Source organism: Vicia villosa, linkage group LG3, assembly GCF_029867415.1.
Source record: "Vicia villosa cultivar HV-30 ecotype Madison, WI linkage group LG3, Vvil1.0, whole genome shotgun sequence".
NCBI classification, from domain to species: Eukaryota; Viridiplantae; Streptophyta; class Magnoliopsida; order Fabales; family Fabaceae; genus Vicia; species Vicia villosa.
Genome location: NC_081182.1, coordinates 42197615 through 42221146, shown reverse-complemented (window position 1 = coordinate 42221146; position 23532 = coordinate 42197615). Strand labels below are relative to the sequence as shown.

Here is a 23532-nt window from a genome sequence, read left to right as displayed (position 1 = left end):
AAAAGTAAAGATAAACTGTTATTTATTTTTATTTTTAGAATTTATAAAAAAAGAAATTGTAATATTAATTTTTAATAAGTGGGCTAGGCCATAAAAGCCCAATGGGTAATTGTTAGGACAGGAATGGTCCAGATGAGTTTAGCGATCTAACCGGCGATATGACCGCATCAGGCTTTTCACTCTGCTTGGGCCTTTTTTTCCATACATACACATTCCAATCCCTGACTGTAACTTTTTCTCTCGCTCTCGGCCTGAAATCGAAACCACAAATAACATCCATATCCCCAAACTCATAATAACATTGACACATTCGCCCCGTAGCCACCAACCCAACCCTCGCTTCCATCTCACTCACGCACAACACAAACGGTATCTCTCTCTTTCTCTTTCTCTCTCTGATATTATAAACCCTAGATTCTTCAATTAATGCTTCGATTCGATTCAATATCTCTGATTAATTGATATTTGTTCTTGTGTTCAGATGGATAGATACCAGAGGGTGGAGAAGCCGAAAGCAGATACTCCAATTAACGAAAATGAGATCCGCATTACTACTCAAGGACGGATGAGGAACTATATCACCTATGCTACAACTCTCTTTCAGGTTAGTTATAACTTTATGCATTCTTTTTCTTGTTCTTGATTGAAGTACTTTTGGTAGGATTTATTATCGATAGTGTTTAATTTTGGTTGAATTTTGCACTGCATGTGTTTTGTGTAGGAGAAAGGAACTGATGAAATCGTTCTGAAAGCAATGGGACGTGCAATTAATAAGACTGTAACGATTACTGAGCTAATAAAGAGAAGGATTGTTGGTCTGCATCAGAACACAGTTATTGGATCGACCGATATAACCGATACTTGGGAGCCGCTTGAAGAAGGCCTTCTTCCGTATGGCTAGCTGTTGTTTGTTTCCGTTATGCTAATTTAATGAATGATTTATGTATGCATGGGTGTGATTGTTTTTGTTTCGTGTTTTGTGATTTGCTTGCACAGTTTGGAAACTACGAGACATGTTTCAATGATCACAATTACGTTGTCGAAGAAAGAGCTGGATACGTCCTCAACAGGGTAAGGACTTCCATTATATTGTAGCTCTAAATTATTTTGTCAGATGCTTTGTCTTTTAATAAGCTTACATATTTTTATTTAAACTACTTGAGTTGTGTCAATGCTTCATAGCAAGTTAGATCCCTAGACTTCTGGTAGTGTGGTAATACTACATGTGCCGTGCTGCTGTACTTATTGTTACCTGGCTTCAATGTAGATTGATGGAAGGGTTTGTTTTCATTAACCTAGTAGTCTATCAGTTTCTAGTTTCTAGTTTCTGATAGTACTTTTAATTTTCATCTTTTCTAATTAACGGATTATATTAAATGTTCAATTCTTTAAGTATTAATGTTCAGCCATCATTTATATTTTATACAAATCTGGCTGTCTTTCACACTATGTTTGGAATATTATTTTGCTATTTCTTTAAATGTATTCTCTGTGGCAAGTTCTTAATTGTTTTTCTTCATGCAGATATCAACCTCCTATACCGGCTGATCAAGTAAAACCTTTGAATGAATATGAAGAGGAAGGAGGTGAATTCATAATCTTTTCTTAGATATTTTAAAAGAATGAAAAGCTGTAATTATTATGGCATGTGTAAATTTTAGCTATAAATTTTGATACAGAAGGCTCACCAAGGATGCGTGGAAGGGGGCGTGGTCGTGGAAGGGGAAGGGGAAGGGGCAGAGGTAGAGGTATTGCTCAGTACCTTGTTTTGCTTATTTAACTATAATTGTATGGTTTGAGTTGAGTATAAGGTTTTGGTGCTGAGTAGTGTAAGAGATTAACTCTCAAAATTTGTTCAAAGAAATCCCCTGATTATAGGGATTAAACCTGACATATACCTAACTAATTACATCAGACATATACACAAGGAAATAGAAAATATTTACATAGAAGAAAATATGGATAATAATATCTCAATCAAGTATTCCATTTATTATGTAATATCTCAACACTCTCACTCAAGCTTGATCATATTAATTGTATGCTTCAAAGCTTGTCAATTGCAAACTATCTATGACCCTCGAAGAGATTTTGTGAGAATATTTGTTAATTGATCATTAGAACCAACAAAAGATGTTGCAATTTATCTAGACACAAACTTCTCACTGATAAAATGACAATTGATTTCAATATTCTTAGTTTGCTCATGAAAAAATGAATTAGAGGCAATATGTAGGACAACTTGGTTATCGCAAATGGGACTTCTAGTGCTTAATTTTCAAAAGTGTCTCATATAAGACCATAAAATCTAGATATGGAGTGGCCATCTATTAGATAGACAACCTGCCCAATATATATACATGTGCAGCAGTATCAGGATTGCTTATGTATGTGCAAACAAATCCTTTACTGGTGGCTCCTTTAATGTATCTCAATTCTAATCACTGCATCCTAATGGCTATCAGAAGGAGATTTCAGGAATTGACCACCAATGCTAACTGCTTACGAAAATATCTGATTACATCATGATCAAATAATTCAGCTTCCCTTATTAACCTCTTGTACCTTTCTAGATTTGAAAAGGACTCCTTGATTAGGTTGTAGTTTGACATTCGGATCTTTAGTAATATCATTATGTATGCAATCAAACATACTGATTTCCTCTAAGATATTGATAGTATACTTTCTCTAGAGAAAAGGCAACTCCTGCCTTTGATTAGGTTACCTCAATACCGAGGTAAATGCAGCTGCCCTAGATCTTTAACTTGAAAATGTTGGACTAGAGTTGTTCAGGCTGCGGGGTGGTTGGATCCTTCACACGGCAGCTGCCCTAGATCTTTAACTTGAAAATGTTGGATTCGAGTTGTTCAGGCTGCGGGGAGGTTGGATCCTTCACACGGTAACGGACCTGCTAGCTTTTGACAGCTGTGCTTTGAAGAACGATAAAACTGTCTACTGCAGTTCTGTTGAGGGGCTCGCCGTGACTGCTAGTATCAATGATACTGGACTGAGCTTTGATGCCAACTTGAGAATAAGGTTTTGGTGCTGAATAGCTTGAGAGTTTAGCTATCAACATGTCGTATTTTTAATGAAAATTGTAGAAAGGAAATTAAATAGTTATTATAGAGATGAGCTTTGGTGCTGAACGGCCTACATCTAACTAACTACATCAAGTATATATGCAAGGAAGTTGGGAATATTTACTTATAAGAAAATAAGATAATATCTCAATCAAAGATTCTGTTTAATAAGTAGTTTTTCAATATGACGCAGTATTATAGATTATAGAATGATCTTTCTCTAAACCTTTTTAATGTTTCTTTTAATATAATTTTTTTTCCTGATTACTACATAATTAATTCTTTGTAGGAATCTACAATGGGGGTATGGAATATGGTGATGGTTGGGATGGCGGACGTGGCTATGGTGGCAGAGGACGTGGCCGTGCATGGGGTCGTGCTTTCCAGGGACGAGGACGCGGCTATGGTGCCCAGCCGGTTGGGTATTATGACAATGGTGAATATGATGCACCACCTGCACCACGTGGTAAGCATGCGAGGGCACAAATTTATTAATTGTAATATCATATGAAATTCGATACCAGTTATGTGCTAGTTCAGTCTAATATTTTGCTGAGTGCTATTTGCATAACATGATGCTTCCTAATAAAGAGACAGAAGAAAATTACTACTTAATATGAATTCACCTATTTTTTTCTCTAGTTTTAGTTATCAGTCTTCTTTGCCCAGTTATAAAATTTGCAATAATATGTAGTGTTGTCTTTTGAACTAAAATTTAAGCTTATGGTGTAGTATTTTTATAATTATTGGCAGGTCGGGGAAGGGGAAGAGGCCGTGGACGTGGTCGTGATGCTGGACGTGGAGCAGCTGCTTAGTTAGAAGAGGATTGCCTCGGTGTTGTTGATTCTATTTGGTATTATTCGAGTCCTTCCGTGTTTGCGGCTATGTTCCTGCAGTTTTGGTTTTGTAGTTCTATCTTGTAACATCTAGAATTTTATGTTCGACAGGTTGAGTTAGATATATCTCTTTTGTTTAGACTTTGGAAAAAAAAAATCAAATTTGTTAATTTTTCTTATATAGGCATTACTGCCTTGAGTTTTTCTGAGCTTGCACTGTAGTTAACGTCTCATTTCTACGTCATATAAGAGTAACAAACAATACATGTTCGAGTCTCATTTTTGTAGCCTAGGATTATAAAAACAGAGGAATATCACATTTTTGTAGCCTAGTTAGTCTCTGCAACATAGGATTATACAAACATAGGATTGATACTTGTGACTATTATGGTCAGCACAGTATATGATACTTAATGTTCCCTTTAATCTATTCGTTATATAATTGAAAATAGAAAACCGAGCATGCCTCTAGGAATATCGAGCCTCAATGCCTAATTGACTATGGCTCTTATTGGTATTTGGTAGGGGTGTTCGCAGTGCGGTTTGGACGGTTTTAACGTTTAAAATCATCTGAACCGCAAGAGAAAAAACATGCGGTTCGGTTTGATTCGGTTGACTTTAAAAAAAAATCAAACCAAACCATTGAGGTTTGGATTGGCTCAAATGATTCGGTTTTTTACAAGACTTTTATTATATATAATGTGTTAATTGTTTACCTGTTCATAATAACAGCTTATAAATAGTTTTATTGTATATAATTTATAATCTTACAAAGACAATAAATTAGACAGCACTAGTAGTGCTAGAATCTTCCAAACCCACAACACAACAGTAGGCGATTAGGCAACAGTATGCATTCAAGTTTCAATTAGGCAATAATAGTGCTTAAATCTTGAAAACCACATAAATTTTACTTTCAACAGTTCATTAAAGTAAGCAATGCAATACATAAATCAATACATAAATTACATTTCCACAACAGTAGGTAGGCATCAAAGTTTCAACCATTAAAATTCAGTTCAACCATCAACCGTCTATTTGAAATACCTTTGGATCGTTCTTCAAAAAAGATTTCTCAAAGAGAAAATTATATCAGCAACAATCAAAATAACACAAACATTTTGACTACTTCATTGCTATTGCTAAGTTACAGAATTGAGCTTACTTGACTTAGATTAATAGGATACTTTAATACTTTTTGGTAAATTTTGAAAATTTACTTACTGAATACCACTAAGTCCATTTTACATAAATTTACTTACTGAATCAATACATAGATTTACTTACTGAACAACACTAAGTCTATAACACTAAGTCCATTTTACATAAATTTACTAACTGAATCAATACATAAATTTATTAATGCTCAAAGTTATTTGATTTTTGATTTTTGTCTATGGCAATGAAAAATGAAGCATCAGAAACATTGACTTCTTTATCATTATCAATAGTCATGTCTGTTACAGAAAGAGATGAATAGAATCTGAAGATAAAGTTTGATTTTACAACGATTCGCAACCGGTAGAATTAGAGCTTACCTAAGAAACAAAAGTTTAGAATAGATTACGGCAAGTCGCCAACGATTCGCAAGAAGCTCAGCTGATGAAGTTTAGAACAATGTTTGGAATCTCATTTCTAAACCCTAACCACCGTGTAATGGAATTCGTAGACTCACAACAGGGTTAGAACAATGTTTAGAATCTCATTTATAAACCCTAACCACAGTGTAATGGAATCCGTAAACTCACAATAGGGCGGGTGTGGTCAAAATCCATTTTTTTTGTGTCTAAATTTTGAGCCTTAAAGTTAAATAGCTTTTAATTTATAGCTTATCATTTTTTCCCACTTTTACCCTTACTTTTTTAACCAACATCCACTTTTACTTTTTAAAATTTGTTTAAATTTAAAATATGTATTAAATGTAAAGAATATTAAATAATTATGTCATTTAACATTTATCAGTTATCAAACACTTCAATTAAATTATCAAATATTAGTTATAAATTATTGATCATCAGTTATAAGTTATAAACTATCTCTTAGCTTATTAGCCAATTATTATTTTTATCAAAAATAGTTTATATAAACATCTGCTACAGGAACTTCTTAAATTGATGCAAGTTAAGATATTAATGAAAGGTGCTTAGTTTAGCATTTTTGAAGTAAATTGGTCTCAAATCTTGAGTGAGTAAAGTAAAAGCCTTTTAGTTGATGTAAGTTAAGATATTAATGGAATGTGCTTAGTTTAGCATTTTTGAAGTAAATTGGCCCCAAATCTTGACTTAGGAAAGTAAAAGCCTTTCAGAAATAAAACAAATATGAGTAGGTCTAAAAGATCAACAATAAAATCTTTCATAATAGATTGTCTATAGCATTAAAAGAGAAGTGTCTCTAAAAGAGAAAGTACAATTCCGTTAGTTTAAAGGACAGAAGTACAATGGATTATTTATACATTTAGAGAACTTTGTGAGCTACTTACTTCTAAGATATTTTTAACTAATTCGCACATTTAGATACTTTCCAGTTTCCACACCACACCTTTATATATGAAATGTACTTCTAGGTTTTATATTTAAGGTGACTTCTCTCTGTAAGAGTTCAATTAATTCCTCTACTAGTGGAGCATTAATAAGTTCACGGTTAAATTTGATGGAAATAAAAATAAGAACACCTATTCTTGTCCATATCTCTCTACCATACTTTGACAGTGTATTTCAATGGTGAAAATTCTCAGTTGATTTATTGAGAAAAAACAACTCAAAGAAGATAAAAAATCGAGAAATGTAGTTAGTTGAAATATTGTTTCTCCTTAAATCTCATTCCACCATCAAAGCTTCTTGCGCATGTTTTAAGAGAAATGTTCATTTCACTTTTAGTTGTGCCTCCAACACCATTGAAAATTTTAAAATATTCATTGGAGGATTTAAATCACAACCAAAATGTATTATTACGAGCTTCATCATATTTCAATTAAAACGTGGTTTAGAAATGCATCACCGTAAGATATTTGGATAAATTCAAAGATGCAAATTTAAAATGTACCCTAAAAGGTTTGTAAAGCATGGTAAATACAAAAGAGGATTATTTCAGAGATGCCTCTCTGAAACCCTTCCTGATTCATATCAAACCAACATCATTGGTTAAACATTAAATTTTCATGACGCCAAAATTCATACATTAACTTATATTAACTTAAATTAACATAAAATCAAAGTAAATTTAAAGTTAAAGAAGGGTAAACATTCATACATTAATAAAAAAAAATAGTCAAGATAATTCATACATAATAGGAGTGCGAAAATAACAAAAAAATAAAATAAAACATCCCAATGTAAACTACTGGATATATCTAACCCCTGCCTCCTTCGCCGCCTGTACCGCACAATATTTCGTAACTCGTAAACCATGGTATGCACGAGGGTAAAACTGGGGAGAACCATCCTCAAAGAGGCATGCCTCTATGGCTCCTATACCCATCTCTACAACATGTCGGCATACCGCTATCACGCTCTTTGCCTGCTCATCCCAAAACTCAAGTACCTCCAGATTAGCCAGCCTAGGTGGTTTCTCCAAGAGCGTCTGGCGTCATGATAAGGTGTTTTTCTCTATGATCATGAAAATTGATGTTAATATATGATGTTCTTATTGTTCTACATGTATATTTTGTGTAATCCATGTTTTATTGGTGCTTAGGGGTGTAAAATGATGGAATATAGGGCCGAACACATGGTCTTGGGTGTTTTGGAAGTTGAAATTACTACTACGCTCGCTCTGCCATGTCTGGGGCATCCATCGAGCCTTCAAAAACTTAATGGGGCATCAAGTGCTACAGTCTGTCCCAGTCTCGCCTAGCGAGCCTGACAATTTTGTGTTTTTCCTGGCACTATTTGTGATGTAACTTTTGTCTCGTAACTCTGATTAAGATGCGGTCAGATGCGTTGGAAAGCTAATCTAATGTTATATCCTTTAATGAAGTAAAATTATGCATGCATGTTAAATAATGATTAATGAGTGATGGTATCTTATTATGCTTATGTTGTGAATTATATTATGAGTTATTGTTTGCCTTAAATGTTTAATAATTAATTAACTATGATGAAGAGTGAGATGAACATAAGTTAATGACTAGGGGAATGAATTAGAAAGATAACTTAGGTTATGATAAATAACTTAGGTTATGATACTCGAATATAAGAGGTGTTGAGGTATGCATCCATGAGCGAGTAGTCGCTTGAGGCGAGTCATCCCATCTATGAGAATGCCAAAGTCATGGATGGGGAACGATGTCATAATTTATTTTCAATGAGCTTGTATGGAAACATTTTATGATATATTATGGTTGATATAATCACATGGAAATCTTGTATAATCCTATGATGGCTATGATATAATCATATGGTGTTTGACGAGAATTTTTTGTCGCGTTTTGACTATTGAGATGCTTATGTAAAGTAAAATTGGTGATGTGACACCAATGATTCGTGCCTCACAATGGGTTTGAGTCCCAACTATGGATTGAGTCCATGGAGGAGAGGTGGATGTCTAAGTAGGTTCGAGTCCCATACGACGAAAGATACTCTAAGTGGATTTGAGTCACATACGAGTGACAGTTTTTGAAGTGGGTTCTCATGGAGAACCCAAATCCATATGAAATTCGAATCATACGAACACGCGTGAACTGTAACACCCCAAATCTACCCCGCAATTTAATAAGAAATCGGAGTGCAAAATCTCAAAGACAACAACTCATTCGAGGCGTCACATTTACAACTTAAACAAAATCTCATGCAGGCTCATTAATAAAGATACATAACACAATCAACGGAGGAATCATAAATCATTAGTCATATATATCTCATTAACTTCAATCATCGCAACAAAATTCACAAAAACTCTTAAAATTCAAGTCATAACATCATGGGCAACATGCCAATAACAAGTCTCCATAAAACAACATCAAATCCAATCATTACATATCAACATAAGCAAAGACAAGCAAACATCCCCCGAGTGCTACGTATCAGAGCATAAACACCGACTCGAGCTACAAAAGGTAAACGGCTACTCCACATCATTACCTGCATGTTACCAACAAAGGGTAACATTCAAACATAAGGGGTGAGATATCAAAAAATATAAAGGAACGTATGATAATATTCATAGCAAGGAAAAGATTATATATCGTTCACCACTTCTCATCACAAAATAACTTTTAAACGACAACAATGTTATTAACCAATTATGACAACATAATCGAATTCACAAGTATGTTATCAACACGTCACAACAAACATCTCATCATCTCAACAATTCAAATGCAATTTATATGCGACTCAACTTATGCAAATGCATGTGGTACCATTTGGAGTAAAACTTCCATCGTCTCAAAAGTTGCCATTGGGCACATTGTCGCTTTTGCCATTATAAGACCATCGTCGGTTTTTGCCATTTTCAGGCAATCGTCTCTTTATGCAATGGATGTGACCCAATGATGCAACATTCACACAAACACAACATTCACAACATGTCACAACAACTAAACATCATCAATTCAATATTGAAATTCAAAGACAACAACACAATCATCACTATTCATAGTAATGCATCACTTTGCAATCACGTCGCTATGTTGTATCACCATACAACAATATCTCGCTTCACAATATCAATCACAATATCAAACGATACATTTCAAGAAAAACTTTAAAATGGTTTCCAAATGTTTTTAAACCATTTTCATTAGATAGACATTGATTAAAACTTCACGGAGGTTCAAACGACGCTTAAAAAGGAGTTACGGATCAAAAGATAAATCTAATAGAAGTTTCAAAAAAGTTTTCAACAACAAGGTTCGCTTAGCGACTTCAAGCGCGCTTCGCATAACTAAATCCAGAAGCGAACCATTTTTGCGTCTCCGCTTAGCGAGCTCGCGAATTTTCAAATTTGTTCCCAGGTTCCGCCTAGCGGACCAAAGCCGCTTAGCGGATGTGCGATTATGTAGAAAAATAGCAAAACTATCAGACCTGCGTAATCCCACTTCCACTCCACAAAACTCTTCTCAATCAACAATTAAAGGCACGCACAATCAATATCTAACATCATTCATTAACAATCTTCATCAAAAACATGATTTCAAGCACAATTTCATTAAAATCCAACATAAATCTTAAGATTCTACAACATACAACCAAGGCTACTACTCATACAATCAAAACCCACCATAAACATCATCATACACTCCCTTATCATGAAGAATCCCATCCTTACCTTGGGTTTAGATTTGAAGACAACTCTATCTTCAATTGGGAACCTTGACCTAACTTCTCCTTTTCTTTCTCCAAATGAGGTTCTAACTTTCTATTCTCTCAATTCTCTTGTTTTGTTAAACCCTAACTAACTTGTCATATTGCTAATGGGCTCTAATTAGCACCTCTCAATTACTAATTCTATCCTAGGCCCAATAACTAATAGACTTACTAACTCATGTTATTTACTAATAATTCCCAATAAAATAACACAAAACCAAGTAATCACATAATTAACACATAAATAGCATAATCATCAATTAATTCACATAACACACAGTAACATAAAATACTTAAAAGAAAACGGTCGTTACATGAACCGAGCCTTGCCCAAGACGTAGGTCCGGTCGGGGAACGATGTTTTGTATTTCCAAATTCTGATTCATTGAGCTATTTAAGCTCGTGTTATATGTTTTCCATACGAAGCGTAAATCCCCTCAGATGCTTAAGTCCTTATTCTATTGTTTAGGTGTACATAAGTAGAACGAAGATGAATGACTTAAGTTAAAAAATCGATATGAAACCCCTTTAGAGCCAAGTGGACCCATATGATAGGGGAACTCATCGAGATTATTATCTCACCCCACTATTTTTGTTATTTTTCAGATGTTTCTTTGCAGGTTTAAGGCAAGGACAAGGTTGTCCGATGATGTTTTCAAAAACTTTATTATCGTGATCTTCTGTTGTGGATTGTGTGCAATGAGGACATTGTACATAGATCTTAATTTTTGTTTAGGCACTATTGTACGTCATGTGCCATATATTGTATTTTTATTTTATAAACGTGTATATACCGATGTCGTTAGGCACTTGTGTTATATTAGTACCAATTAATATTTCATATAATGTATTTTCTAGATGTATATTATACAAGGTGTTACATTCTATGACATTGTATCTGAAGTTAAGAGTATGTTGCGAGTAGCTAGCTTGGGTGTGTAGGGTCGTGAAAAGTGGATGACGATTCCTGATATGGGTAACCCTACTGCTTCTAGATACAGTGTCATATCGGTCTCGTTGTTCAAGAAAATTAACATCACGTTCTTCTTATTAGTGATAGCTCCATGCATAGTTGCGAGTAGACACAAAATTATTGTAGTTGATTTTATTAACAACAATCACTAGGTTCTGGTGAAGTTGAAACTCAATCCATTGTCTCCTGTCACAAACCGATGAGGACAAAAGTGTAGTGAAGATGCAATATCATGAGAAATATCATATGTGGGACCTATTATGCATTGGGAAGAAGAAGTTAGGAAGTCAACATAATTTGCTTTGTATTGATATTGTAACACTTTTTGCATTATATGTATATATTTTATCAATTATATGTTGTTAAAAATGTTAAAAACTTAAGGATTTTTCAAAACTCATCACTATCTATCTGATTTTTAAAATATTCGAAAATTTTGGTATGTATTTGATTTTTTAAAATATCTGATACTAATTATAGGGTTATCAAATTTTAAAAACTGATATATATGCACCAAATTTGTCTAAAACCTCATATTTCTACAATAATTTTTGCAGAAAACCATACATTTTAACCGACAGTTTCAAAAATATAAATAATTGCACAAAATCCGGTAACATTTCAAAATATTCAAAATATTTTATGGCATAATCAAAAATTCAAAAATATTTAATAAGGGAAAAAAAATAATAGCAACCCTCAGCTCTGGATGCCAGGTCAAACTCGGGGTTGCCAGGATAAATCCTCCATTTTCACCTTCACTTAGTAATAACTGGGCTGGGCCATTAAAGCCCAGTGGGTAATCGTTCGGACAGATCGATCCAGGCGAGTTTAGCGGCCTAATCGGCGACGACATCGCGACCATGTAACCCCCCCTCATCAGCCTCTTTCTTCTGCTTTCTGGTTAGAGACAGTGCAATCGCTGCGTGTACCTTTCTTCTTTCTACTCTTCACCACCATTGGCAAATTCGCCCATAGCCACCCACCCTGCCTCGCTTCCATCTCAATCACGCTCAACACAAACGGTATCTGTCACCTTATAAACCCTAGATTCTTCCATCAATGCTTCCATTTTCAAGTTTCTGATGAATTGATTTTGTTTGTGTTCAGATGGATAGATACCAGAGGGTGGAGAAACCCAAAGCAGACACTCCAATTAACGAAAATGAGATCCGCATTACCACTCAAGGAAGGATGAGGAACTATATCACATATGCTACAACTCTCTTTCAAGTTAGTAATAATAACTTCATGCGTTGTTATTAGATGATAATAATTGTTTTAATTAATGCACATTCATGTTGATTTTGATTGTTCTTCAATTGAAGTACACCTAGGTAGGAAATGATTTAAATTTGGGATTTCAAATGTTAAAACTTCCACATTTTGTTTTATATGCTTATAAAGAGAGTAGGTTTTACTAACCCCTTTGAAAATTAATTCAATTCAAATTTGGGATTGTGTCTAGAAAGACTAGCGTCACGGTACAAATTCAATTCAATTCAACATTACAAAAATTAAAATGACATCATCAAAATTTTTGATATCCAAACATCATTTCTCTATCTAAAATCAGCGGATTGAAATTTGAAACCTATCATCATGGGAAATACAATAAAACTGTTGTCTTGAAACAAATGAATTGAAAACCATGTAAGATAAAAAATGAATTTACTAAAACAATTGGTGAAAGGAATTCCTTGAAAAACATGTCTATGACTAATGCGCAACACAGAAAAATCAGAGGGATACACAAGTCCCAGTGACAAGCATGAGCAAACAGAGTCTGTAATAGATGATAGGAAGAGAGAATGTAGGTATATTTGAATGCAAAGATGGATTGCCTGACGAATAGAATGTAGGTTTGGTTGGAGAGGGCAATAATTATGTAACATGTTATGTCATAAGTGGGGGGAAATATTCCTTCTCAACCAATCCTCCCCACATCCAATAATATTAGGCTTGGTGGATAATATGGTGAGTGACCCAACAAAGGGTTGAGGATAGGATCTAGTACTTTTAGGCTTTGCATGGGAGTTTGAGGGGGAAGGGAGGGGAGGGCCTTGGGAGGAGATGATTAGAAAGAATTTATAACTTTTTTTTGAAAGAGAGCTTTTGTATAGAATGATAAATGAGTACATATTATTAATATATTTTTAATATTTAGATTATTATAAAATCATAGACAAGGCCTGTTTATTAGGACATCGGCTTTAGGCTCAGCATGAGGAATAAGCAGGATATAGCGAAATTTTGGACATGCAATACCATCCTTAGATCTGGTTTGCATGGGATGGGGGCTGATGGGGAGGAGATTGACCCTCGTGCTTGGATGAGGACAAGCAAAGGGAGAAAGAGATTAAGATTGAGAGGACACTGGTGGGTATGACAGTAAGTATGCTAGGTGGAGATGAGACAGTGGTAAGTGAGGGATTAAGAGCAGGAAAAATGTTAGAATTGGGACTGTCAGGTTGAGAGGTGGGAGTAACCGGAGATGCAACAATGGGGTCCTTAGGTATGGTTGAAATAGAGGCAGGAATATAACTGGACTGTGAGTTTGGATTAGGAGGCAAGGTAGAAGGTTTGAAAAGATCGGGATAGGGCAACTTGTCTTCATTGAAGGTGAGACATCCTTTGAGATGTAGAGTTTACCATAAGAAGCAAGGTACCTATAACCTTTGTGGGAGATTGAGTATCCTTAAAAGACACTTGTGGGAAAAACCAACTTCATATGAGTGCTGTCAATTGGAGATGGCGGAAAATAACAGTTTGTTTAAATTCCGTTATAGATGCTATTTCTCAAGACATGTGTCCTCCAGTCTACATTGAAAAATGAAAGTGACATTCATTTTGAAACAGCTCATTGTGAAATAGAGGGAGTACTTAATAGTGTATTGCATAACAATACAGATATGTTCAAATTCTGCTATGCAATAGCCACTATTTAGCTCTTGCTTATTTTCTCTTTCGCCATTTTTTTCTTCTTGCCTTGGTTAATGTTTACTCAATCATTTTACAATGGTTTATGTTGGTTTTAGGACTCTTCTCTTATATTTTGTTTGGTGTGATCCATTCCACACATGCAAGTATCAATTGTTCTAGAATCTGTGAATAGGAATTAGTTTAAATGTAATTATTTAGTGTAATTACCGATATAGCCCTGTAACCTTTATATATACGAGAAATAATAATGATAAAAGTATCAAGCCAAGAATTGTTGACATGGTATCAGTAGGTTTTCGATCAAACCTGTGAGTTTTAGGTTAATCTTGGCTTTATTCAGCGACACCCCACTGGGTCGCTCTTGAAATCGTCTCGGTAGATCTCGTTTCTCGGTAATTGAAATCATCTCGGTTCTCGGTAATCTCTTCCAAGATTGCGATTCTAATCTCGGGTGCTTACAAATCGTGTTTGCTTTGATCGTGTTATCGTATCGGTGTCGGCAAGTATTCTGAATTAGGGTTTTGACTCGGTGTCAGCAAGTATTCAGAATTAGGGTTTTGACTTGGTGTCGGCGAGTATCCTGAATTGGGGTGTTGATTTGGTGTCGGCAAGTATTTTCTTCAGTGTTCCGTTGGTGTTTCTTGTTTCACGTTAACAAAATTGTTACGTTAACAAAATTGTTCTTAAGTCATCTCTGATATTATGGCTTTCGAAGAAGAGATAGATCATATTTGTGTTCGTTTTACCGGAAAGAATTATCTTGTTTGGGAATTTCAGTTTCGGATGCATGTCAAAGGGAAAGGATTATGGAGTCACTTGGACGATGTCTCTTTGGCACCGTTAGAGACAACTGACTTAGATGCATGGGAAATAGAAGATGCTCAGATTATCACTTGGATTCTCGGTACTATTGATCCTCACATGATTAATAATTTGCGATCTTTTTCCACTGCCCAAGAAATGTGGAACTACTTGAAGCGTATCTATAACCTAGACAACGCGGCCAAACGTTTTCAGTTGGAGCTAGACATTGCCAATTACAAACAAGGCAATCTGTCTCTCTGCTCCTTTTTAATTGTTGTTTTATGGTTATTTACACATCAAGAAAATCAATCAGTTTTGTTACTTTTAATATAACTATTTCTCTTTTCGATAATACCCTAAACTATTTTTTTGGTCATTCCACTCATTTCTCTCTATTCAATTAGTTAAGGGTATAGTTGACAAAACAATATTTAATTTTGTGCTGAATTTTGAAAATGACACATTTACAGGAACAAATTTTTCTTCAAAAAGCAACTCATCTGTTAAACAAGTTTTGTCTGACTTTTAATATTGCTCTACATTTGTTTTCTTTAGGAGAAAGGATCTGATGAAATTGTTCTTAAAGCAATGGGACGTGCAATAAATAAAACTGTAATGATTACCGAGCTAATAAAGGTTGGAGACTCGATATCTCTATATGCACTACATTGGTTGGCATTTTTGGTTATCATAATATTTTGACTGTTCTTTCTACTTGTTTCAGAGAAGGATTGTTGGTCTGCACCAGAACACTCAAATTGGATCAACTGATATAACCGACACATGGGAACCACTAGAAGAAGGCCTTCTTCCGTATGTCTTATTGTTTTCTCTATGCTACCCTATTAAACAATCTATGTATGCATGTGTGTGATTTTTTATTATTGTGTTTTACTTGCTCAGTTTGGAAACCACTCGTCACGTTTCAATGATCACAATTACTTTGTCAAAGAAAGAGCTGGATACATCCTCCACAGGGTATGAACTTTCATGATATTGTATGACATATGTATCTCTAAATTGTGTTCAATACTTAATCATTTGACGTGCTTAGTTATTTTTGAAGCAAACTACTTGATCACTAGTTAAGATTGGACTAGTTAGTTTGTTTCATAAACTACAAAACTTTATGATATTGGCAAATTGGACTCATTAATAAGTGTTTATCCGTCCTCTTTTGTTAAATCACTTGGACAGAGTTTATTTGTTTTTATAATCAGTACATATATAGTCTTGTAAGCATTTTCCCCTTGCTACTGTGCTTCTGTAAGTTTCCGGATCACTGTAAAGTGCTAAATATACAGTAGCTTCCACAGCGTCACTCTGTTTTTGTAGTATGTGTTACTATATGTTGCTTTCATGATATAGATGTTAAGAATAATTTTTACTATTTTATCGTCACAAGCTTTAGATAGCTTGCTGAACTGAATCCAAAATGAGAAAGGACTAGTGTTTTACTGAAGTACACGTGAATATAACTCTCAGTGTCTAGAAAACTAAACCAAGTACTGTTTTACATTTTATCCTAAAATGTTCCCTTTGTCTCGTTAAATGCTTAACCAAGTGTTGTTGTATGTGTAATTTTAGAAACAAAGAGGGTCTGTAATAAGTTCATATAAATTTACTTGACACCTTTGGCATTTGACTTTTAATTTGTACATGATTTTTCAAATACTTTGTTAAGGAGGAAGAACTTGTTAGACCCTTAACTTCAAAGGAGTGTGGTAAATACTATGTAACTATGCCTTTTGGGCTGCTGTATTTATTGTTACCTTAGTTTGATGTAGACTGATGGAATGGTATCAGTTTGTGGTGTTATTTTTTTGCTTTTCTAAATGTTGACTCCCACTAATGGATGCATTCCTAAAAAGAATTAAATATACAACTCTGCAAGTATTAGGATTCAGTCATGATTTACGCAAGTCGCAGTCTGGTTGTCTTTCCCACTATGTCTGATAAGTCTTCTTCTTTTTTACCGTATTCTCTGTTGGCATGATCTAAGTTGTTTTTCCTCCTACAGATATCAACCCCCTCTCCCAGCGGATCAAGTCAAACCTTTAAATGAATACGAAGAGGAAGGAGGTGAGTGTATAGTTTTTTCTTTGATATTTCAAGAGTGAATGGTTATGATCATTATGGCATGTTTAATTGCTTACAATATTTTTGTTACAGAAGGCTCGCCAAGGATGCGAGGAAGGGGAAGGGGGCGTGGAAGGGGCAGGGGAAGAGGTAGAGGTATTGCTGAGTACTCTGTTTCGCTTATTTAACTGCAATTGGATGCAGTATGAATCATATAGAATGATCAAAAATTCCTTTTTGAACCCTTTTATGGTTTCCTGTAAAACTGAGTCTTCTTATTTCTACACAATTTATTCTTTATAGGAATGTACAACGGGGGTATGGAATATGGTGATGGTTGGGATGGTGGACGTGGCTATGGTGGTAGAGGACGTGGCCGTGCATGGGGTCGTGCTTTCCGTGGGCGAGGACGAGGCTATGGCTCCCAGCCGGTTGGACACTACGACAATGGTGAATACGATGCACCACCTGCGCCACGGGGTAAGCATGCGATTCCACCAAATTCAGGTTCTGGATATGAATAAGTTCTTTATTTTAGTCCAGACATGTATTTTGCTGTGTACTATTTGCATTACATGGTTATTCCTATTGAATTCACCAATTGTTTTCTTTATTGTATCTTTTAGTTTCCTTTATCCCTTGTATTTCCTACCTGTATAGGCATTTTAAAGTTGTTGACCTACTGGTTACTTCAGTGGTTGTTGACTTGTTGTAGTAAAATTTACAAGCACTTCTTGTGCTGCTGTATGCCTATTGTTTGATTAGTTCTTTTTTGCATTTTCTTCCAAAACGTAAGTGGACGTTATACTAAATTTTTTACGATTTGCAGGCCGAGGGCGTGGAAGGGGAAGAGGCCGTGGACGTGATTTTGAAGCAGGCGGTGGAGCAGCTGCTTGATCACTGGGCGTTGGTTGTCATGTATATGATCTGTTAGAAGAGGGTTGCCTCTCTGCTTAGTTATTTGTTAGAGTTTTATTTTGTATTATTTGAAGGGGTCAGTGTTTCAGCCATGTTCCTGCAGTTTTGTTTTTGTATTCTTTTCCCTTGTAAGTTCGGCAGGTTGAGCTAGAGGTGACGTTGTTCTGTCCAAAAGCTAGACCATCTTGGTCTAGTGGTATGCAACTGTTTAGTGGTGACTAGTTTCAGTCAGTTGTCCTATCTCCGCACTTGAATCCCAATTTGTTGTAATTTGACATTGCCACACATACTAAACTTAAACTGATTTTTTACACTTGGAAGGTAATCAGAACCAGACTGGAGGCCGGATCTCTGGCCAGTTTGGAAGACTTGGCCATCACAGAACTGGAAAAAACTCGAAAAACCGGATCTTTGGCGTTATCTTCCAATACTTATTTGCTACAAACAAATCGATTGTGATAAAGCTCCCAAATTTGTTTTGGTTTCTTTTGGTTGCCCAGGCAGTGGAAACTAGGTTTGATCCTCCTGCTCATCACCCCACCCCGCATAGTGGATGGTGTGTGTGCAAGGGAACTTTCCTGCAACTCATTTATTACGAGGTTTCAAATGGCCTATTATGGCTCTTCATCCCTGGAATATAGTTAACTGTCACCTTAAAAATAGAACTAAATAAGTGAAGAAATATAGTTACAATTACTTCTACTTGTGTTTGGTAGAATTATTTATCACAATGATGATTAAGATTACTAAATCATCCATCTATCATCTATAGACTGCCATCATATATTTGAGTGAAATTAATAATGCACACCAAAGTTTGGAAGTCAAGACTTCGATTCCTCATGAAAATTTGAAAATGCTTGAGGAGGAAATTATTGCTGACTTCAATGTTTGTCACGTAACATTGCCAATAATTCATTTGCTTTTGGTGAAAAGGTGTCAAAAGAGAAGTTTGTGAAAAAGACTATGATATTTCTATCTTAGAGGTTTGATATGAAGGTTATTGCTATTGAGGAAACACAAAATATCTCCGTAGAGGTTTGATATGAAGGTTATTGCTATTGAGGAAACACAATATCTCCACAATGAACGTTGAATTATTTGGCTCCTTGTTCACTTTTGATGACAAATTTGAGAAGAGTAGTTGAATTATTTGGCTCCTTGTTCACTTTTGATGACAAATTTGAGAAGAGTAAAGAAGTAGTGTTTAAAGTCAATATTATTAATTGTGGAGACCAGATATCCAATGCCATTGATGAAAGTATTATTGAATCTACTGTCATGCTTGTTAAGAATTTTATCAAGGTTATGAGAAGACTTCATAAAAAATCTGAAAACAATAATGTCTCTACACAGGTTAAACACAATCAACAACAGAATCTAAAACATGACAACTTTCAACATCGAGGAAAAGATAAGGAAAGACAAAACTCTAGCTATCTTAACATATCAAAAGGAATCCAATGTCATGAATGTGAAGGATTTGGGCATATCCAAGCACAATGACCTAATTTTCTGAGAAAAAAAGGAAAAGGCTACAGGGCCACTTTTTCGGACGTTAAGTCTGATGAAGGAAGTGAATTCAATCAAACAAGTAGTGTTGTAGCATTTACTACATGCGTCAAAGAGATTTTTAATACCAAGTTACCTAGTGCTAATGTATTTCCTAACTATAATGAAAATATAAGTGATGAAGATGAGCTATCTGATGATGCCCTTGCTGAATCTTATAAAACTCTTTATTTGAAGCGGATTGAAGAATCCCAAGTTATTGAAAATGAGAAGGAAATAATTAAAACGCTTCTTTAAAACAAAATCAGATTCATGTTCACTATTGTGGAGTTAAAACAAGAAGTTGGGCGTCTCAATTTTGAACTTGAAGGAATGACTAAATTTGTGCTCATGATGAATTCTAGAGTTGATAATCTTAGTGTTATTTTAAGTGTTGGCAAACCTGCAAAGAAAATGATGGGACTTGAATATACTGGCAGATCATCCACCCCAAAGATTATATTTGTTCCTTCTACATGTAAAGTGGAAACCAAGATGTCTCGTATAATGTCGCAACAATCTACCGCACATGACTACCAACATACTAATGTCCCTGGGTACGTCATTATTGTAGTCGTCATGGTCACATTCAACCTTTCTGCTATAAATTGTACGAGAAAATTTTTCATACAAAGTGGAGTATGAAGTCTCACCCCCGTCCTCAAGAGTGTGATGCCTAAGAATCAAGTCAACATTTCATCTAGAGAAGACCGTACTTCGATAATGGTAGTTATACACACATGACTAATGAAAGAAACTATCTGAAAAACATCAAATTGTATTCCAACAACTATGTTACTTTTGGTGATGATGCTAGAGGAAAAATTGAGGGAAATGGTTAGTTGAACATTTTTGGTCTTCCTTATCTTAATGATGTGTTATTGGTTGATGATATTAAAGTTAACCTCATCAGTATTATCCAACTATGTGATCAAGAATTAAGTGTCAATTTTACTCTCAAAGAATGCAATGTTACAAACAAACAACACACTTAACTCATGAAGGGTTTATATCCACTAGCAACTACTATATGCCGTTATCCTCTAATGGGATTCAACCCCAATCATGTATAATCTCTATAGTTAAAGAAACTAAGTTTTGGCCAAAGAAGCTTATGCACATGAATCTTAGAAGTATGAGGAAGATTACTACTGAAAAGGCTATTGTTGGTATACTTAATCTCAAGATTGAAGAAGGTAGAACCTATGGAGGCTGGCAGGTTGAAAAGCAAGCCAAAATGTCTCACAAGAAGGTTCAATTTCTTACTATTCTTTGTGTTCTTGAATTACTACTTATGGATTTCATAGGACTCATGTAAGTTGAGAGTCTTGAAGGGAAGATATATGTTTTTGTTTTTGTTGAAGACTACTCTAAATACACTTGGGTTGAGTTTATTCATATGAGAGTTCATACACCTTTGCTATTTTTGAAACTCTTTGTCTTTGTTTGCAACGTGAAAAAGGAGAAGGAATTGGTATGATTATTCACAGAGAATTTAAAAACTCTAGCTTTTCTTCTTTATGTAATGTTGAAAGGATTACGAGATTATCAAATGGAAGAACCATACCTTGTGAAGGTGTTTGCATGTTGGCTGCATTATTGGTAAAACATACCTGGTTGATTGTGTATATGCAGGTTGCATATATGTGTGGAGCTAATACAGGTTTTGTAGTGAATGTCATGATCGATGTCATGACATCCATGTGTGACAGCAGGAGCTGTTAGTGTTTATTAATTATGTTTCCTGATTTATCACTTTTATCTGTTTAGGAAACTTTTTATTGAGTGCTGCAAATTTCGTTCAGAAGATCCTACTGACAGCACATTGTGTAACAAACAGTTGGCGTGTGAATTAGGTTAACTCTGTTAACCCTAATGTGTTTCTTAAAAAGCCCAAGGCCCAAGACTGCATATAAAAAGAACTGCAATCCTAATTTGGAACGCAGACAGAAGATTGTGTATTGTGAAGAACTGTTGTTCTGTAACTGTCTCGTGTGATCCACGCTATTATCTTTGATGATTGCGTTGGAATTAGTTTGTGTTTTTGTTGTGTCACTCTAAGCTTTTAAACACGAGTGTGTGTCTCTTGATTGAAGCTTTTAAGCAGATCAAGGTGTGTTTTTGAAGTGTGTCTTTTATCTGTAATTGTTTATTGTTTATGTGTAATCACTGCTGTGATTGAGGGGGAGTGGAATGGAGATATTCCATATCTAGGTAGAACCTAGGTAGAAGGGTCATTGGGTAGTGATTAAGTGAGAAGTTGTAAACGGAGGAGTTTAGCTTTGAATTGATACTACTGATAGTGGACTTCATCCCTGACTTGGTAGCCCCCAGAGTAGGTTGTTTGAACCAAACTGGGTAAACAAATTTGTGTGTTCTTTATTGTTTTATGTTGTTTTGTTATTACTGTCTGTGCTGCGTAATTGTGGATGTCATTACATCCAGTTTGACATCGAGCGTGTGTTACTAGAGTTTTCAATTGGCATCAGAGAACTAGAAACTGAGACGATTAAACATCTTGCAACCATAGACTCCCTCAGTAGTGAAGTAAGCATGTTGAACCACAAACTTGATCAAATGACCAAGTCATTCAAAATGCTGAACAATGGATCTGATACTCTAGAAGAAACTCTGGAATCTGGACAAAGATCAGGAGACATGTCTGGAGTAGGATTTGTGGCTAAAGAGGAATTAATCTCTAGACTCAGGAGGATAGAATCCAAGACGTGTGTGACTAACCAGATGTCAATCCAAATGTCACAACATCAAGGAAACATAAAAAGGAGGCACTCAAAGAAAAGGTTCCAAAAATGGAGGTGTCATCACTGTGGAAGATTTGGTCACATAAAACCATTTTGTTTCAGACTATTTGGATATCCAGACCAAACTCAACAAGTCAAACTTGATCATGATACTTGTAACAGGAAGCAATCTGGGATAGCTAAGAATGTTGCTCTAATAGCACACACCGCTCTAAGAATGCCCACCAAAGAAGATTGGTACCTTGATAGTGGTTGCTCAAACCATATGACTGGTAGTACGAACTCACTAGTAAACCTCAAACCTGAGGGATCCAACTATGTGACTCTTGGTGATGGAGATGTAAGAGAAATCAAAGGTGTTGGCATGATACAAGGTCAGGGTGTTCCTAACTTACATAATGTTCTACTTGTGCAAGGACTGGCCACAAACCTTATAAGCATCAGCCAACTGTGTGATGAAGGAATGTATGTCAGATTCACTAAAGAAGAGTGCGTTGTTACCAACAAAGAAAATGAAGAAGTCATGAAAGGAGTCAGATCTGAAAATAATTGTTATCTATGGGAGCCAAAAAATTCCAAGTCTCTAACTACTTATCCCATGACCAAAAGGATCAATGAAGAAAAAGATCAAGAAAGGACCATCAAATCGGAAGCTCCTACTCCGAGAACAAGAGTCCTGATAAAAGAAATGGATGAGTTTGATGATGAGATCTTCATTGAAGAACTCACCAGCGAAGAACTAGCTACTGGATATTCTAAGATGTGTGTACTAAATGGAGAATTGAGCAAGAGATTGACAATGTATGAAAATGCTTATGCACTGTTACAAGAAGAAAGAATAAAACTCATGATGAACATTGTTGATCTAGAAGGAGAGGTGCAAGACACAAAAAGGGGAAAGAAGGCAGAACAAGAGGCTCAACACACTTCTATCTCAGCCAAAAGGTGTTATCAATGTGGTAAGTTAGGTCACCTGAGGTTCACTTGCCCTGAGACTCAGGAATCTTCCTATAGAAGTACACCTCATCAGGAAAACCTGACTAAAGAGAAGCCATCGCAACAAAAGCCATGGGTGAAAGCTAATCACTCAAGCCATCACATACCTGAAGAGAAGGATGTAAAGAAAGCAGGAAACTCCAGAAAAAGGAAATCCATGCGAAACAAACATCACAAAAAGGATGTAGGTTTCTCAGCTACAAACAAGAACAAAACAGTCATAAAGGATATTGTAGAAGGAAGTGAGTTGACTCACTCAGCAGATCAGGTCAATGTTAATACAGA

The 23532-nt window shown here is 35.5% G+C and overlaps 2 protein-coding genes across 3 annotated transcripts; both read left to right on the top strand.

Annotated features, from left to right (window-relative positions):
* Nucleotides 1-208: 208 nt before the first annotated feature.
* LOC131661151 (uncharacterized) lies at nucleotides 209-4125 on the top strand. Of its 2 annotated transcripts, none has more exons than XM_058930583.1 (8): nucleotides 209-369; nucleotides 482-604; nucleotides 722-891; nucleotides 997-1071; nucleotides 1525-1586; nucleotides 1683-1748; nucleotides 3370-3546; nucleotides 3834-4125. In XM_058930583.1, the coding sequence occupies exons 2-8, from the start codon at nucleotides 482-484 to the stop codon at nucleotides 3893-3895; spliced, it is 735 nt and encodes a 244-aa protein (XP_058786566.1). In that variant the 5' UTR covers nucleotides 209-369; the 3' UTR covers nucleotides 3896-4125. The 2 variants fall into 2 exon arrangements, with proteins under 2 accessions (XP_058786566.1, XP_058786565.1); XM_058930582.1 differs by having other exon boundaries at nucleotides 210-369; nucleotides 1680-1748.
* A 7830-nt stretch (nucleotides 4126-11955) lies between these two features.
* LOC131661150 (uncharacterized) lies at nucleotides 11956-18251 on the top strand. Its single transcript, XM_058930581.1, has 9 exons — nucleotides 11956-12219; nucleotides 12305-12427; nucleotides 15497-15577; nucleotides 15666-15754; nucleotides 15845-15919; nucleotides 16962-17023; nucleotides 17114-17176; nucleotides 17324-17500; nucleotides 17850-18251. Exons 2-9 carry the CDS (start codon nucleotides 12305-12307, stop codon nucleotides 17915-17917), a joined length of 738 nt encoding a protein of 245 aa, XP_058786564.1. The 5' UTR covers nucleotides 11956-12219; the 3' UTR covers nucleotides 17918-18251.
* The last annotated feature ends 5281 nt before the right edge of the window (nucleotides 18252-23532 follow it).